The sequence below is a fragment of the Maniola jurtina genome, chromosome 1 (genome assembly GCF_905333055.1).
Source record: "Maniola jurtina chromosome 1, ilManJurt1.1, whole genome shotgun sequence".
Lineage (NCBI taxonomy): Eukaryota > Metazoa > Arthropoda > Insecta > Lepidoptera > Nymphalidae > Maniola > Maniola jurtina.
Genome location: NC_060029.1, coordinates 14,385,143 through 14,402,668, shown reverse-complemented (window position 1 = coordinate 14,402,668; position 17,526 = coordinate 14,385,143). Strand labels below are relative to the sequence as shown.

The 17,526-nt window shown below is 38.3% G+C and overlaps 1 protein-coding gene and 1 non-coding gene across 2 annotated transcripts in view; one reads left to right on the top strand and one right to left on the bottom strand.

Moving 5' to 3' along the window:
• The window catches only part of LOC123868026 (uncharacterized protein C18B11.02c), a 459,041-nt gene extending 441,883 nt beyond the window's left edge, over positions 1 to 17,158 (bottom strand). The window contains exons 1-2 of the mRNA XM_045910366.1: positions 17,144 to 17,158; positions 16,459 to 16,705 (exon numbers count right to left, since the gene is read on the bottom strand). Coding sequence (XP_045766322.1) covers positions 16,459 to 16,665 — 207 coding nt within the window. The 5' untranslated portion in view covers positions 16,666 to 16,705; positions 17,144 to 17,158. The remainder of the gene's footprint in view (positions 1 to 16,458; positions 16,706 to 17,143) is intronic.
• On the top strand, positions 6,163 to 6,256 carry Trnai-uau. Its single transcript has 2 exons — positions 6,163 to 6,200; positions 6,221 to 6,256. It is a non-coding gene; the product is annotated as a tRNA-Ile (tRNA).
• Positions 17,159 to 17,526: the final 368 nt, after the last annotated feature.

The following is a 17,526-nucleotide window of genomic DNA, read 5'->3' as shown; positions in this document are numbered from 1 at the left end:
GCACCAGAGGAACTGCTAATGCATTGCCGGCCTTTCAGGATTTGTTAATCCACGCCTTGATAACCCCACGTTGAAATCTAGTAGGAGATTAAAAGAGGAAGGGAAAACTGATACCTGAAGGGAACTCTTTGATTTTCCGGAATCAAACGTAGCCTATAACATTCTCCATAGCCTATAACCATACATAAAATCAAGCCAATCATTAGTTCCGTTGCGGCGTGATTGAAACCGTCAAAGGAAAGGTCAATAATACGGGTAGTAGTAACCTTCCCTATTGGCAAGTCTCGTTAAAACAAAGTAAAGCTAAAATTGTCGCGGTGTTGGTTGTGGCGGTGTCGCGGTCGCCAAAAATAAAGAACAGGTGACATTACCGGCGACAGGATGACAAATTTTATTTTCAGTCGCGAGAAATACTATACTGCATTATGAAAGTTCAAATGGCACGGCAGGAATATAAAACGATATCTAAAGCTCCTGTTCTAACTACTACCTTTGTTTTCATGGAGTTAACTTTAACTGGGTTACTCTTGCGGATCCATTCGCGTGGTTTGGAGATCTTAAATTAAATCATTTTGTCCAAATCGTGGATATTAACAGCTGTGTGACAGGTCAGGATACTGCTATCCCCTCTCATTACTCTCTGCGAAAAGGATAGCACTAGATTTGTCACTAGCAGGATCCACACTAAGCGAAGCAGCCTCAAAATCGTAGACCTCCTAGTGTTGAATGGACTTACGATCTCAAACGTATTGGGAGCCGTTGGACACAAGTAGCACAAGAGCTTTTTTTTTTTTTTTTCTTTAAATCTGGCTTTACTCTGATTAGCCAATGTCAAGTTTGTGATATTTTCAAGTTATTGAATTTATACAAGTATGGACTCCGTCTGCGCCGGCGCCCGCCGACATACGCGCGGCGCCCCTTTAGAGCGCTTCCCAGTCAGTTCCACCACCAAAAAACACCAACTAACACAAAAACCAGCCACTCTTAACAAAAAAAACACTCCAAACAAGCACAGCACGCGCGCCAGCAAACGCCATCACAGACGAAGTCCGCACAAGAGCTTTTATGGAGATTTTGCAAGAGACCTGTGACAGGCTCAAAAAGGCTAGAACCCAAAGTCGTAAAGCCAATAAAAAAAGACCTGTATCCAATCCAACTGTAAACATCTATCGGTTGAGACGACGGGATAAAGATACACTTTTGTGAGCGAAAAGATTATCCTACCTTCCAACAATACGGAGTTGAGAAATGAAACAGGGTGATATTAATTTGATTCGGCACGCAGGTTTGTGTCACGTAATGGAGGGTATAATGCGCGCTCATCCGCGCGAGGCACGTCTCCACTGATGAGATTATGTTGACTGTTGTCTGTTTGCATTCCATTAGACGGTATTATTTCAACTTGCTCGTATTTGATGACGTGAGACTGAGACCCCAAAAGTACCTGGGTGAGCCTTGAGTGGATTTTTGGAGAGGACTAGCTCAATAAAACAATTACCTACCAATGGTAATATTGTATCCAATGGATGATGCCCGCGACTAAGTACATCCGCGTGGATTGACATCTTTAAAAATCAAATGGGAACTCTTTGAATTTCTGGGATAAAAAACATGTTCTAGTCCCCACATAGTTCTAAGCACAGATGGTTCATAAATCAATGGTTTTAAATATTAAGGAATAAATAGACCTTTTTTCTCGGGCGTTTCCGTTTTATAAAGGGCTCGCAAAGGGAAAAGGAATGACTCTGATTTTCACGTCAAACGCAGCGGGCGACGAAAATAAAGGTCGGGGCATCCCAAACACTAAAGACGTTCACAGACAAATCTATTAACACCTTCAATGTCACACTTACAGTAGGTGACATAAAGATGTAACTCCTCAATAATACTCAAAGAAGTATACGCATCGAATGAGGGTTTTAGAAAAGACAGTACTAGGTGACATCACTGAGACGTCAGACCCAAACACCAAATCCATCTTCCTAGACCATTTGACGTATGTACCTATATGTTTTGACAGCGGTGTCAAAATATAAGAACTCTTATTGGCCGGTGAACCTCTCGCTAAATGTTGGTGTGAATTAAAAACTCCCATTGCAAGAAAGGTGGTTAGAGAATTATGTACTTCGGTTAAATTAAGGGTAACAATTAAAACAATAGGATTGCATTATTGATATTCTTAGTGCACGCAATTAAATCTATCACTAATACAGCATTTAATTTTATCAACAGCATCAAGTTACTTCAAATTGCTGCACGCGCGTTTAAGAATCGTCCCGGTGGAAACTCGCTCGCATGTCGCCAGTCTGATGAGACCCTTACTGTGAAATTAAGACGGCCATTGTTTGACAGGCTGAGAGGAAGTTCTTTGTGATACGCGAATGTGAGCTAAGCGAAGATAAAGAAAATTTGCTTTGCTCGGATTTAAAAAATGACTCTTCGCCTTTCAAAGAATGAGATTGAAATAGTGAATAGATTCAATTATTTAAATGTAAGGACTTGCTAAAAAGCTTGTTTTGAAATTACTTAGAAAAGAAATACAACAAAACAAATCGTTTCCTGCAACAGAGGTGCCGATATGGATGCCTCGTTTGACTTGGTTGAAGTAGCACAAGGGCACATCAAAACCAACTGCGCTGCTATGCTAGACAAGACAAAACCTCTTGAGGTTACCATGTTTAGTAAAAAAAAAAAAGAATACCCGGCTGAGTTTGTTGTGGGCTCTTCTCAGACTTGGGCGCGTTTGGAACCCTCGTAGCTTTAGTTTTATGCTTACGTAATTAATTATCACCACTATATCATCATTCAAATCTAAAAATCGGACAAACAAAAGGTGTACAATGTACAATAGTACCTATTTTGAATAAATATTTTTGATTTGATTTTGATTTTAAGTGGGGATGCGTTAAACGGCCATTGAGGATAATTCAATAAGAGTCCATAAATAAATTACAAAAAAATAATAGGCATAATCTACTTTCCTAATGAATACTTGAACAAAATTAATAACCTACTTACAAAAAACTTTTAAATAAAATTACCTAAACGATGAACTGATGTACGCCGTGGGTACCTACACATGTGGAAACAAGTGTAAATTAAAAATTTATAACACCCTCGACAAGTGAAGGTTACAGTAACTAGATAAGAGCTGATAACTTTAAAACGGCTGAACCGATTTTCTTGGATTATAGCTAAGAACACTCTCGATCAAGCCACCTTTCAAACAAAAAAAAACTAATCTAAAATCAGTTCATTAGTTTAGGAGCTACGATGCCACAGACAGATTACACAGATACACAGACACACAGATGCACACGTCAAACTTATAATACCCCTCTTTTTGGGTCGTGGGTTAAAAATACTGACATAGCGAATTCATTTGGCAGTGGAGTTATTAATTTGTTAGAAATGCACACGCCCGAATGCCGAGCTTTGAGTTATGAGCTCTACGTGCTGAAAACCGACGATTATGTTGCGGGTGATTTAGTGACGCGAAAAGGGCATCGGTATTTTTAACCCCCGACCCAAAAAGAGGGGTGTTATAAGTTTGACGTGTGTATCTGTGTATCTCTGTATCTGTTTGTGGCATCGTAGCTCCTAAACTAATGAACCGATTTTAATTTAGTTTTTTTTGTTTGAAAGGTGGCTTAATCGAGAGTGTTCTTAGCTATAATCCAAGAAAATCGGTTCAGCCGTTTGAAAGTTATCAGCTCTTTTCTAGTTACTGTTACCTTCACTTGTCGCGGGTGTTATAAATTTTTAATTTACACTAGTTCATGTACTTGTTATGAGGTAATAATGATCATTTAGAAGCATTTCCCTTTCTACTCATTATGAAATTATCGTAGCATGTTCGCGGACTAACCGGTTACAGAAAGCTACGAGTATGTGCTGAACTTATGCCGTGCTTTGAGTTATTATGAGGTACGTGCTGAAAACCGACGATTATGTTGCGGGTGATTTAGTGACGCGAAAAGGGCACCGGCATGTTTCATGTACCTGTTATGAGGTAATAATGATCATTTAGAAGCATTTCCCTTTCTACTCATTATGAAATTATCGTAGCACGTTCGTGGACTAACCGGTTACAGAAAGCTACGAGTATGTGCTGAACCGTGTAGCCGTGCTTTGAGTTATGAGCTTATGTTGCGGGTGATTTAGTGACGCGAAAAAGGCACCGGTATGTTTCATGTACCTGTTATGAGGTAATAATGATCATTTAGAAGCATTTCCCTTTCTACTCATGAAATTATCGTAGCACGTTCGTGGACTAACCGGTTACAGAAAGCTACGAGTATGTGGTGAACCGTGTAGCCGTGCTTTGAGTTATGAGCTTATGTTGCGGGTGATTTAGGGTGGAGTTCGCCGACTTTACCTGCCAAAATTTAGAACAATAGTATAGTTTATCTTCCCCATAGCGTCGTTGTACTTATCCAGTGTAAAGTATTTCATTTTAGGTATGCTACTAAATATACGCGTCACAGTTTGTTGTGTTGAATAGTAATGACAATGTGTCTTCGCTAACGTGTTGCGTTTTAGCGTTCGTTCGTAGCAGCAGCGTAGCTGAGAACAGATTGTTTTTCGCCGATTTAGTAACCATGCTACACTTTTGCGTGGTGAACAGTAAATATTGAAATGGTTGTTTAAACGACGGTTTCGAAATAACCAGCCAGTTTCGCAACCGTTGGTTATGTAGCTTCTGGCGAACAGCCTTAGGGGGCCATTCAGACGACATGTGTTATTTTTAGCCTTTATGCAATGCATTAAGAAAGAATATAACACATGTTGTCTGTATGACTCTCTATAGAAGCCCCTATCTTGATTATTAATTTCAGTGAAGAAGCCCCTATCTTGATTATGAGTTCCATACCCACGCGTAGTAGCGCTTGACAATTAAACAGAGAATCTTAAAACTAGGAGTCCCTATAAGTTCATTATTCAGCTACTCAAATTCAATGGATTCCTTGCCCATGCCAACATTTGATAAGTTTATATTCACAAAAATTATTATATTTACTGTCATAGTGAATTTAAGAAACACTTTACGTCAGTTTACGACGTCTCCAGCAATTTATACCGTCGCGGAAATGATAATTTATCGCGCATGAAACGTGCTATAAAACGGTTTATGGCTGTATCGAATGCGTGTGTAAGTGGTACTGGGTAGGTACCTAGTAGGTACTTAGCCGTCTATGACTTTATTGTATGCCTCTTGTACAAATTACAAAATAAAACATGGGTGCAAATTCGATTCTACACATCTAAGTAAATATAATACCACTAATTCACAGTTTTCGGATTTTTAACCGACTTCCAAAAAAGGAAGAGGTTCTCAATTCGTCGGAATCTTTTTTTTTTCTTTACTTGTACTGTAAGACCTACCTACATGCCAAATTTCATGATTCTAGGTCAACGGGAAGTAGGTACTCTATAAATTTTCTTAACAGGTACGACAGACGCACAGACGGACAGACAGACCGACGGACAACAAAGTGATCCTATAAGGGTCCCGTTTTTCCTTTTAAGGTACAGAACCCTAAAAACACATGGCAACCCGCGTTTAATCAGTAAACAAGTAAACGTATTGATTTGCTGCGGTGGAAGCAATCAATGGTGACGAAGCGGCGCAAACAATCACTGAGAAACGAGGCACAAAGCACCGGAACTAATTTGCGATACGTACTGTTAACAGCTGGTTAACAGACGAAATCGGTAGGTGATTCACTTTGTTAAGGCAAATTCACGTTTGCGTTTTGAACAAAATAATGTTTTTTCGAAAAAAAACATTGGTTTGAAATAAGCTTACATACCATAGCTTCCCTGACAGGCATAATGTCTCTAAATCCTTGATCTCTCACGCACATGCAAACTGTGGATTCAACTCCCATCGGCGGTGTTCCCACTAGAATACAACGTGGATGGGGTTATTAAAAGGCGAGCAAACAAATTCCTGAAAGGCCGGCAACGCATCGGCGGTTCCTCTGGTGCTGCAAATGTTATGGGCGGCGGTAACCACTTAACATCAGGTGAGGAGGGCCATTTACCGCGCCTCGCCGTCATTCGCCGCGCTCGGTGTGCGCTGACCCTAAGTTTGTCGCTATAGTCTATACTATTATAGACCTGTTTTTCTAATACGATATTTGACGGAAGACGTAAGCAGCTCCAGTGGCGCAATTGGTTAGCGCACGGTACTTATAAGACAGTGTTCGTGTGAGGCATGCCGGGGTTGTGAGTTCGAGCCTCACCTGGAGCATATCTTTTTTTTTTAACCCCCGACCCAAAAAGAGGGGTGTTATAAGTTTGACGTGTGTATCTGTGTATCTGTGTGTCTGTGTATCTGTGTATCTGTGTATCTGTCTGTGGCATCGTAGCGCCTAAACGAATGAACCAATTTTAATTTAGTTTTTTTTGTTTGAAAGGTGGCTTGATCGAGAGTGTTCTTAGCTATAATCTAAAAAAATTGGTTCAGCCGTTTAAGAGTTATCAGCTCTTTTCTAGTTTTCTTGTAGAAAAGAAGGTTAGATAACCGTTAGGTTCATAATATTATGTCAATAGACAAATGTCAAGCTGTCAAGATGGACGTTGCCTAAATACATAATTATTTATTTGAAAATGATGTTTTGGAAAACTCAAATACTTTGGGTCGTCGGGGGTGTTATAAATTTTTAATTTACACTTGTTAATAAATTAGCAACTAATCGTGTATTTAAAATTATAGAAAACTAAATGCTTTTCGTATAGAACTTGTGTAGTGGTAAGAATAGATAAGATAAGGAATGAATTTGTAAGGGGAAATTTTAAAGTAGCGCCAGTAGTAGAAAAGATAAGGGGTAATAGATTGACATGGTATGGGATGGGCATGTAATGCGGAGGGAAGAAAATCATGTCTCTAGAAGAATGTTCAATATGTATGAAGGAAAGAAGAAGAGAGGAAGACCAAAGAATAGGTGGATGGATTGCGTGAAAGAGGATATGTGTCAAATGGGTGGAAATTGCGTTGACGTATGACAGAAGTGTGCCAACCTCACATAGCTTTGGGATAAAGGATAAGGAAAAGAAGAAGTTTTTTTTATAGAACTTATACTGTAAGTCAATATCATCATCAATCCACCACTAGCTTACTACAATGAGCACGGGTCTCATCTCAGAATGAAAAGGGTATAGGTATAATTATAATATTAATAAAATATTTTTATATTACGAACAAAACCGGCCAAGTGCGAGTCAGACTCGCGCACCGAGGGTTCCGTACTTCAGTATTTTTTCCGAGATTTTGCACGATAAATCATAAATTATTACGGGGACAACGGGTCAACGGAAAGTATCCTACAAGTTTTCTTGACATACACGACAGACATACAGCCGGACAGATAGACAGACAGACAACAAAGTGTATAAAGGTTCCGTTTTTCCTTTCGAGATACGGAACCCTAAAAACTAGAATACTATAAGTCTTCCCTTTTGTTCGAGCGCTCTGAGATTATCCCCAGTTGGTATAAAAATAAATCACAATAGTTTTAAGTGAAACGAGATCTTCTCCCTATTAAAAGCCGTAAAGCTTTAGTAGAACAAAGATCGGAACAAGAATAATGAGATGGAAGAATTGAAAAAAGGAAAATTTCTTCCTAGATAACTGTAAACGAAGTTAACCTAACCACCTACCTACCTATTTATATACCTAAGTCATAATATTTATGTAAGTATATAAGTTAAAGAGTAAATTTACAGGAAATAAAATGATGTCGGCGATTTCGTCTGCGTGGGTGTAGGTTTTTAAAAGTGCCGGGGGAACTGTTTGTTATTCCGGGATAAGAAGTAACTATGTCACTGCCCAGGTCCTCAACTATACCCAAGCCAAAAATTACGTCGACCAGTAATAGGTCTCTTGCGGCGTGGGAGGAACGATCAGCGATCTCTTGCCACGACACGTTATTTCGAAGAAAATCATACTTCACACTAATATTATAAAGGCGAGTTTGTGTGTAGGTATGAATGTATGCGTGTATGTATGTGTGTGTGTATGTTTGTTACTCCTTCACGCAAAATCTACTGAACGTATTTGGCTGAAATTTAGAATGGAGATAGATTGATTATATATACCCTGGATTAGCACATAGGCTACTTTTATCCTGAAAAATTCAAGAGTTCCCACGGGATTATTAAAAAACCTGTATCCACGCGAACAAAGTCGCGGGCATCAGCTAGTATAAACAAAAATGACTTTATACTTTGATGTAAGATTTTAAGACCTTTGTTATCTGTTATCTCCCAAAGCCACCATAATTCAATTTTCATATTTGCCGATCGTTCCTCCCTGTGTTGCGGACAATACGCAGAGAAACTTGCTTTTATATTAATGATGACGAAGGTCTGGCACTCGCTGACTCTCTCTCTCTAAAAGCAAAACAAGAAGAGCCCCTGCGGGTGTACCGACTACCGACACTATGTTAGTGAACAATGCTATCACGTAGCTGCTATTACGTAGTAGCTCAAAGTGTAGCTTTACAGTGCTAATTGCTTTAACCTCCACATCCTCGTATGTATGGCTGATTGTGTTCGGGCTGTAAACGCCCAAATTGTAAGTAACAGGAAACACGGACGTCGGAAGTAGGTAAACCACACCCTAGCTTCACCCACCTTGTAAACCTACTAATAATATTATACAGGTTAAGGTCACAGTTGCTATACTTACCGTATACCGTTTGACTTGTGGAGTAGGGTGCGGGTTACGGGAGGGTGACAACATGTCAAAATCTATGAGTCTACCAACTATGAACTAATGTCTCATAAAAGCTACGTCTAGACTCATGGTCACTCACCAGTTAAAAGGTAGGTACCTATACGATATAGCTAGTCCGCTCCGGCTTCACCATAGACAAGTGTAAATTAAAAATTTATAACAGCCCCGACGAGTGAAGGTAACTAGAAAAAAGAGCTGATAACTTTCAAACGGCTGAACTGATTTTCTTGGATTATAGCTAAGAACAATCTCGATCAAACCACCTTTCAAACAAAAAAAAACTAAATTAAAATCGGTTCAATAGTTTAGGAGCTACGATGCCACAGACAGATACACAGATACACACGTCAAACTTATAACACGCCTCTTTTTGGGTCGGGGGCTAATAAAAGGCATGGTGAGTGCGAACTCAAGAGGAGTTAAATACAAAAAACCGTTTCTATCTTTAGTCGAATGTCGTCCAGCTGAGTTGACTCTGCTGACTGGATAATCTTTCTTTTATGTCATCTAGTTGAATTGTCTTTCGGCTTACTAGGTAGGTACTTTACTTTCATGTCATCCAACGTGAATTGTCTTTAACAGGGCTCTTTCCGTCTCTCGTTTCATACAATCGTAGTTCCAATTTTATTCGAATATTAAGCAACCAAAGTCCATGAAATTTTGCAGACATATTCTAGAAACTAATATCTGTGTCTGTGGTGTTTTAGATTTTTCTAAAAATATGTAGTTTTAAAATGAAAGGGGCTCAAAGATTTGTATGAAAATTTTTAAGACCGCGTAACTTTGAAACCGAATATTTTAACAGAAATCTGGAAAACCACAGACATTGGTATTAGTTTCTAGAATATGTCTGCAAAAAATCATGGACTTTCTTTAATATTCAAATTAAATTGGAACTACGATTGTATGAAACGAGTGACGGAGAGAGCCCTCTTAAGCGAAAAGGTCATTCTGATAGGCACCCGAATCAAATTATATTGAAATCTGCTATCATCAGCTTTCCCTACAAATACACGTGCAGCAATAGATGTGAAGTCTTGTAGACACCACGCACACCGATAAGAAGTCTCGTTCGTAAGAAAATAGCGTTCCTAAGAAATTCGTTTTTTGCTATAACAGCTCAACCCAGATTCCTAGATTTCTAAGTAATTAAACTTTGAAACAACTTTGCGAATATAATTTGCTCGCGAACAACTAAACGCTAATTAATGTTTTTAATTATTATCGGTCTAAATTTGTTCATTATGAATATATTTTCATGGTAATGATTTGCTTTGTGAAGAAAAATGTTTGATAATAATAATATTTACAAGATTTTTAGTTGGAGTAGCAAAGCGAGATCTGCGAATGAAATTGCCAAAAAAAAAGAAAGTCGAGTTTCAGGAAATTAGGTTCTTACTCAATTCGAAATCGAAAGTAGAGGGTAAGATTGTTCGAGTGGTTCGAAATTAGCATTTTAAACACTGATAAAATGAGTCGGGTAAGGGATCGAATTCAATTTTCACAGCCCAATATACAGCGATCTTGGCAGATACTTTCGAGTTGAGCGCCCAATAAATATGCAATGAACCGGCCGGTTTAAACGATCAATCTTCGCCGAGTAGTGCAAATAGTTCGTCATAATCGCCAAGGAAACGCCAAGATGAAGGTATACCATCGACTGCTGAACATATTTACGTATTTTTAGGATTCCATACCCGAAAGTGTCAATTATTAAGACTCCGCAATCCTCCGACCTTTAGTCCGTCCGTCTGTCTGTCAGCGGGCTGTATCTCGTGAACTATAATGGGTAGAGAGTTGAAATTTTACAGAATGCGTATTTCAGTTGCCGCTATAACAACACTCACTGTAGGTATGTATGTACGCTGTGTGTGTGTGTGTGTGTCTGTGTAGGTGTGTAGGTACTAAGAGCACGAAGTAACTAAGTTCACTTTTGATAGGTGGCGTATATGACGATGCTCTTGCATCTATGGCCCTAATCACCTGAACCAACTCTAAGAAGAACCAAATCACAACCAGATGATCTGATGTCAGAACCAAATGCGTATATAATACGAATTGTTATTTCATAAACAACATTTCGCGAATGGCATCAAAAATCAACTTACAATGTTCGGTAATAAGTTTACTAAACCAGACGTCTTCTGATTGAACCGGATATCGAGACATGGAAATTGGATTTGATGCTACGCGGAGTCTCCGCCGACACCGAATCGTTTCAATTTGTTGGCAAATTTGTGGTTATTTTTGTTTATTCATTTAGTACTTACTAGCTGATGCCCGCGACTTCGTCCGCGTAGATTTAGGTTTTTCGAAATACCGTAGGAACTCCTTGATTTTCCGGGAAAAAAAGTAGCCTATGGAGTATGGACTAAGCCAGGATATAATATATCTATCTCCATTCTAAATTTCGTCCAATAGTTTTTGCGTGAAGGAGTAACAAACATACACACACATATACACACAAACTTTCGCCTTTATAATATTAGTGTAATGTAATGTAATTTAGTACTTCGAACAGTGCGCCTTACCAGTGGTTACACATGGATCCGAGACCTGTCGCTAACTATGGACCTCATAAGAAAGCTCAGAGTCACAAGGCGGGCGATGGAGTGAGCTATGCTTGGAGTTTCTCTACGTGATTAAATCAGAAATGAGGAGATCCGTAGGAGTACCAGAGTATCCACGGGTTGCGAAGCTAAAGTGGCAATGGGCAGGACACATAAGTACCAACCATTTCCAAAACCCGATATTCGACAGATGTTGGGGACCCAATGTTCATTTACATCATATTTTACATTACATTTTGACGTCATATTATGTTTATATCCTACATTTACATATTAATAAGTAACGACATACATTAAATATTACTGTTAATAAGCTAATTCCATTTGCACCGGTCCTTAGGGGCCCTGAACCAATAATTCTCACTATACACTTGATATTTCAAAATGATTAATCTCAATGGACACTCAGGATTAACCCCCGTGGACACCATTTGGATCGATGACCTTTAAAATGACCGTATACAGTATATTTATTGGATTGACATCGCGTCTACATCTGACATCAATCGCATTTTTAGAAATGACTAGCCGATGCCCGCGACTTCGCCCGCGTGGATTTAGGTTTTTCGAAATCCCGTGGGAACTCTTTGATTTTCCGGGATAAAAAGTAGCCTATGTGCTTATCCACGATATTATCTATCTCCATTCCAAACAACCAAATCCGTCTAGTAGTTTTTGCGTGAAGGAGTAACAAATATATATATACACACACACTTACACACATACACACAAACTTTCGCCTTTATAATATTAGTGTGAAGTGTGATAGTGTGAAGTGTGATGAGTGTGATAAATTGCGCCTCTCCTCTCTGCGCTCTTGCGCCTTCCGCGGGCTGAATGACACAGTCTCGAATCGAACCTGTATCCCTAAACGTATTCTTCTTGGTCATCGTTCCGAAAAAACCAACTTTCTCAGTAATTATTTGGTGCATGAAAAAAAAATGTTAGTTTAAAATTCCAGTTAACATTTTCCTGCAAAAATGTAAGAGGCACTCGAGTAATTCAAAGAGCGGATACAGGAATCTCTCGTGTTAATCCTATACATCTTATAGCAGCATGTATGAGGTTCCGTAGGTAGGTAGCCCCAATAAAAGTTCTTATGAAAGTTATAACGTCGAACGAGTAGGTAATAACGTGGTCAATCGCTAGCCGTGATTGCCCTGTTTTATTGATTTTTTTTTTAATTTGTAGCCCCATACATCCAAGTCTCTTCAGGCATTTAGAATTATTGTAGAATAAAGAAATTCACGCATGTATTTACGTTGGCAGTTAGCCATGGGATTTTTAAAAACGTAAATACATGCAAAGTCGCGAGCATCAGCCAGTGATGAAATGTTTTACTATATTCACTAGTTACTACTTTCTGTACTAGCGGGATCAGACTCAGGATTACCTATCTCATGTGTACTGGATAGATGTAATCCTGTCGGCTTAGCACACAAAAAGCTTTTACACCGTGCGAAATATTCAAAATACCGGCGCTTTTAAAACTATGCTTTCACCTAGAAATCCTACATGTTTGGCACATGTTTTGCGAAAATTTTCGCTTTTGAATACCGGAAAAATAAATAAAAACGTGTCTGTAAAATCCATCGGTCGGATACTGTTCAAAAGCCGAGAGAAATCTCTCATGTTACTTTTTTTATAAACAGAAATATGCACGGGGAAATAGAAAACATGAAATAACTTTATTTCCTTACCTGGCTGCTGAATTTTTTTATTTATAAACGTCATGATCATCGGCACATCACCAGCTCACTACTCAGTACGGATTATGGAGAACTCTCAGGCAAGTAGGTTTCCTCACGATGTTTTCCTTCACCGTAATGCAAGTGCTTGATTGCTCAAATCGCACAGTAACTCTAAAATGTTAGAGGTGCGTGCCTGGGATCAAAGAAGGATCGAACACCCGACTTCACGAATAGGACGTTAAAGATTATAAATAGTATTTACAAAAGAAATTGAAAGAAAGAAAGAAAAGCATCTATCGCCGCTCAGTCACAAAAAAGCGAGACACTGTGACATCCAAATCTACGTACAGTGACATTATTGTTCAAAGTTCCTGAAACGAACCACTGAGATTTGGAACGCCCTTCTGGCGGCGCCCGTTGTCTGCCACGTAAACTTCGGTATACCGACAAGGCAAGAGAAATGGGTATCTTGGCAAGCTCGCTTTTACTTAGACCTCATCATTGCCATGATTGCCATCAAGCAAGCGTACCCTGCAGTAAAAAAAATGAGGCATTGCGTCGATGAGTCGATCAAAGTCTTTACGAATATTTTTTATATCTTTTACAAAGAATAGCCTAGTAGGTCCTACCTACTAAAGATTGAGTATATGATAGAATATTCAGTAGTAGGTACCTAATACACACTATACAAGTGTATATTAAAAATTTATAACACCCCCGACAAGTGAAGGTTACAGTAACTAGAAACTGATAACTTTCAAACGGCTGAACCGATTTTCTTGGATTATAGCTAAGAACACTCTCGATCAAGCCACCTTTCAAACAAAAAATAAATTAAAATCGGTTCATTAGTTTAGGAGCTACGATGCCACAGACAGATACACAGATACACACGTCATACTTATAATACCCCTCTTTTTGGGTCGGGGGTTAAAAAGAGAAACTTTACAAATGCGGTACTTACAGCCTGCAACTTGGTAGTTACTGATTTCATGAAATATTTTTATCAAAACTTTAATGAAGTCACTTACTCGAGAGTAAAAATGTAGGTAGGTAGGTGCTTCAGAAACCAGCGCACTGTGGAAACTTTAATTAGCTCTCTCTCCTTACTAAGTACCTTTTTATTTTAAAATGTGAAATAAAAATACTTACCTATTTACAAAAGTCAGAGTCAGTGTACCTACCTAATGTCGGGTGTACTAACCGTATGTGAAACCAAAATGTGAAATGCCCAAACAAGCTATAATATAAACAAGGGAAAAAATGTACTTTCTTAAAGTGCGGGAAGTAGCAATTGTATGTGCAATCAGTGAAGAACCAATTGTGTGGCAGCACAGACACTTCCTTTCGTGCCACCAAAGTGCCATAAATCAAGCAGGTTCAAGGTCAGAATTCTTTTTCGTGACGCTGACAATAGTTATTTGTCAACAATCATCACTAAGCACCGCTCTCTTCTTAAAATGAGAAGGATTTTAGCATAGTCTATTACACTGGCCAAGTGCAGATTGGCAGACTGCACACACCTTTAAGAACATTATGGTGAACTATCAGGCATGAGGTTATTTTTAATGTACTTACCTAATCCATATTTAATATTAAAAATGCGAAAGTGTGTCTGTCTGTCTGCTAGCTTTTCACAGCTCAACAGTTTAACCGATTTTGATGAAAGGTACAGAGTTAGCTTACATCCCGGGGAAGGATAGGATTTTTAAAAAACCTAAATCCACGTGGACGAAGTCGCGAGCAACATCTAGTATATTATGTTTTGAAATTCGTTTTAATGAGAAATGTCTAAGCCCCTGTTACCCGTTGCTAAATGCAACTGAGTCGGTCCTAACTCCTAATCCTTCGTTAATTTCATATTCAGAGGTCCAGAGGTACTAGCTTTTTGTGGTTTCGTTTATTAAACACGTTAAGGCGGATTTAGGTTGACCGCTCTCTTTTACGAATAAAATAAAACTTTGTACCTACAAGATTTATGTAATACTGGGCGACTTCGTCCGTCGTTTTATTATTTGTTCTCATAGCGGAAATAATACCTACATATTCTGTGAAAATTTCAACTCTCTATCTTATGGTTCAAGGGATACAGCCTGCTGACGGACAGACAGACGGACAGACAGCGGAGGCTTAGTAATAGAGTCCCGTTGGCTCCCTTCAAGTATCTACGGAGCCCTAAACAGGTAAGATGATTTCGAGAGTCGCGCGTCGCGGTCGCACACCTTACTCGTAGCATTGTTATAAGAAAATAAATTTCTTACAACAATGTTAAGGCCTAATTAGGCCAAATAACTTCAAGGAACGCGCAAAACAGATGACCCAAAAGTTCCAAGTAGGTACCAACATTGGGTTGGTGTAATTAAATAAATGCTAAATTGGGCGTACAATTTTGCGTAACAATAGAGTTCTTTGTGGGGCCTCCCGCGGGGCTTCAGTGAGAACCGGGGTTATAGCAATTAGTTAGAGCTGTGTTGAGTGGGGATCCTTTTAGAAAGCATAACATTAATTAGTACCTACTAAACTAGATAGATAGATAGATAGATAAATAAAACTTTAGTGCATACAAAACATGAAATAATTAACACAAAACAGAAAAAACACCGCCCGCCCCACACACCCTCCGCGTTATCTCGCACCAGGTTAGTGCGGGGGCTGTACGGGTGTGCGGGGCATCCCCACCTCGATTGCCACTCAACCTGTCGCTTTATATGACGTCTTCTACTTAATTCAATGATCTAATTTTTCATTGCAACTTAGGTACCTAACTGTTTATTGATCACTTGGTAAAATCTCTCCAGTCTCTAACGAATGCTCTACACCATGCTACGCCACATCATACCAACCTACTGTTTGGAAAATCTAGTTGACTATGGGACAAACTCAATTATAATATAATTAAGTAGGTGTAGGTAGGTACTATTATTTTTCCATTAGTACGTCTATTCCATAAGTGCCTGAGTAGTAGTCCCATGGAGACACAGCAGGCTTTTAGGGATAAGTAAGTATATATTATTACAGCGAATTATGGAAGTAGACTAGTTATGTACCTACTAGTTTGTACTTTGTACCTAGAATTGAATTATATTTTCCTTTTTGCGATACAGTACTCTAATAAAACGTCAAAAAAGAGGTACCGACTTGTTGTTAGTCTTAGCTATATTATTAATTTTATTTATAGAAAGTTTTTATTTTATTTTAGGACACTGCCATCTATTGACGTTATAATAAAGCTCTTAGTGAATTCACAACTAACGACATCTAGCGGAATAACTTAGATTTAACTTGTCCGCATAATGACAGCCAGTAGGTAACAGTGCTTCCCACAGATTTTGGTTCAAGCTAATACAGACTTAGTTTACTAGATGGCGCTGACATCCAAATTGAATAAAAAAATATTTTTCTTTTTAATTCTAGTACTTTTTTCATACAAAATTCATATTTTGCTAGAGCGTACCTTGATATTATCGACGTTTACAAGGCTCGCCTCCCAGAAGTCCTCAATGTTCTCAGGAAAGTCGCATTCTTTGGTTGGATCAGGGCTAAGACAGGGCACTCGCTCTTTGAAAACAAAGATTAGGCCACCATCCACTTCCTCAGGTCGCCAAGCCCCACACATGGTGGCAACAGATCTGGTCTTTTCACCTTCATCATCAACTTCCATTTTAATTTTTTTCACCGGACTATGTTCCAAATTCGAATCACTTTTTGTTTTCGGGCACACATTTTCCATTTTCAAAAGATTTCGAAAATGGAATCGCGTGTTAGTAAATGATACTAATTTATTAAAAAAGTTTCTTTTAAAATTAATGAATGTGAATAAATATTTAGTCATGAAAATAATTAAATTACTTTGCTGCTACAGTTTTTATCTACTTTTAAAACATTAATACCTTATTTAAATATAAGTACATACTAGGCAATTAATAAGAATAAAATAGAATATTATGTTGTACTTTATAATATAAGGAAAAAAGATATGAAGCTTGTGTTTTTATGTAAAATACAGATTCATAAAAACTCACTAAGTACTATAAACGTATAAACACTATATAATTTAGAATAAGCACTGCATTAAATGTTAAGTAGGGTTAAAAGTCTTTATAGTTTTAGTTAAAATATCGATAAAGAATAATAAAAACCGGGATTTAGAGGTTATATTTATCCACTCGTGTTTATCAGCTCTCGCTCGCGCGCTTGTCAAAACAATGGTTTGAATTTGGAACGTCAAAGTAAAGTAAAACGTCAAACCAGTATTGCAAGTTAATAGTTATAACCATTTTATAACAACCGAATAAAATAGGTAAAGATTACAGAATTATATGAATTCATTAGTATACAAAAATCACATTAAAAAGTTAAAGCAAATTAAAGCTGCTTTTAATCTGATATTAATCACATCATACAAATATTTATATTTGTTCACATAGCAACATTAAAACTTATTCAGATACCAACTATTGTGTCCATTTGTCGAAAGATGGCGTTACGTGTAAAATCTGACACCAAAAATTGGCGCTGCTTT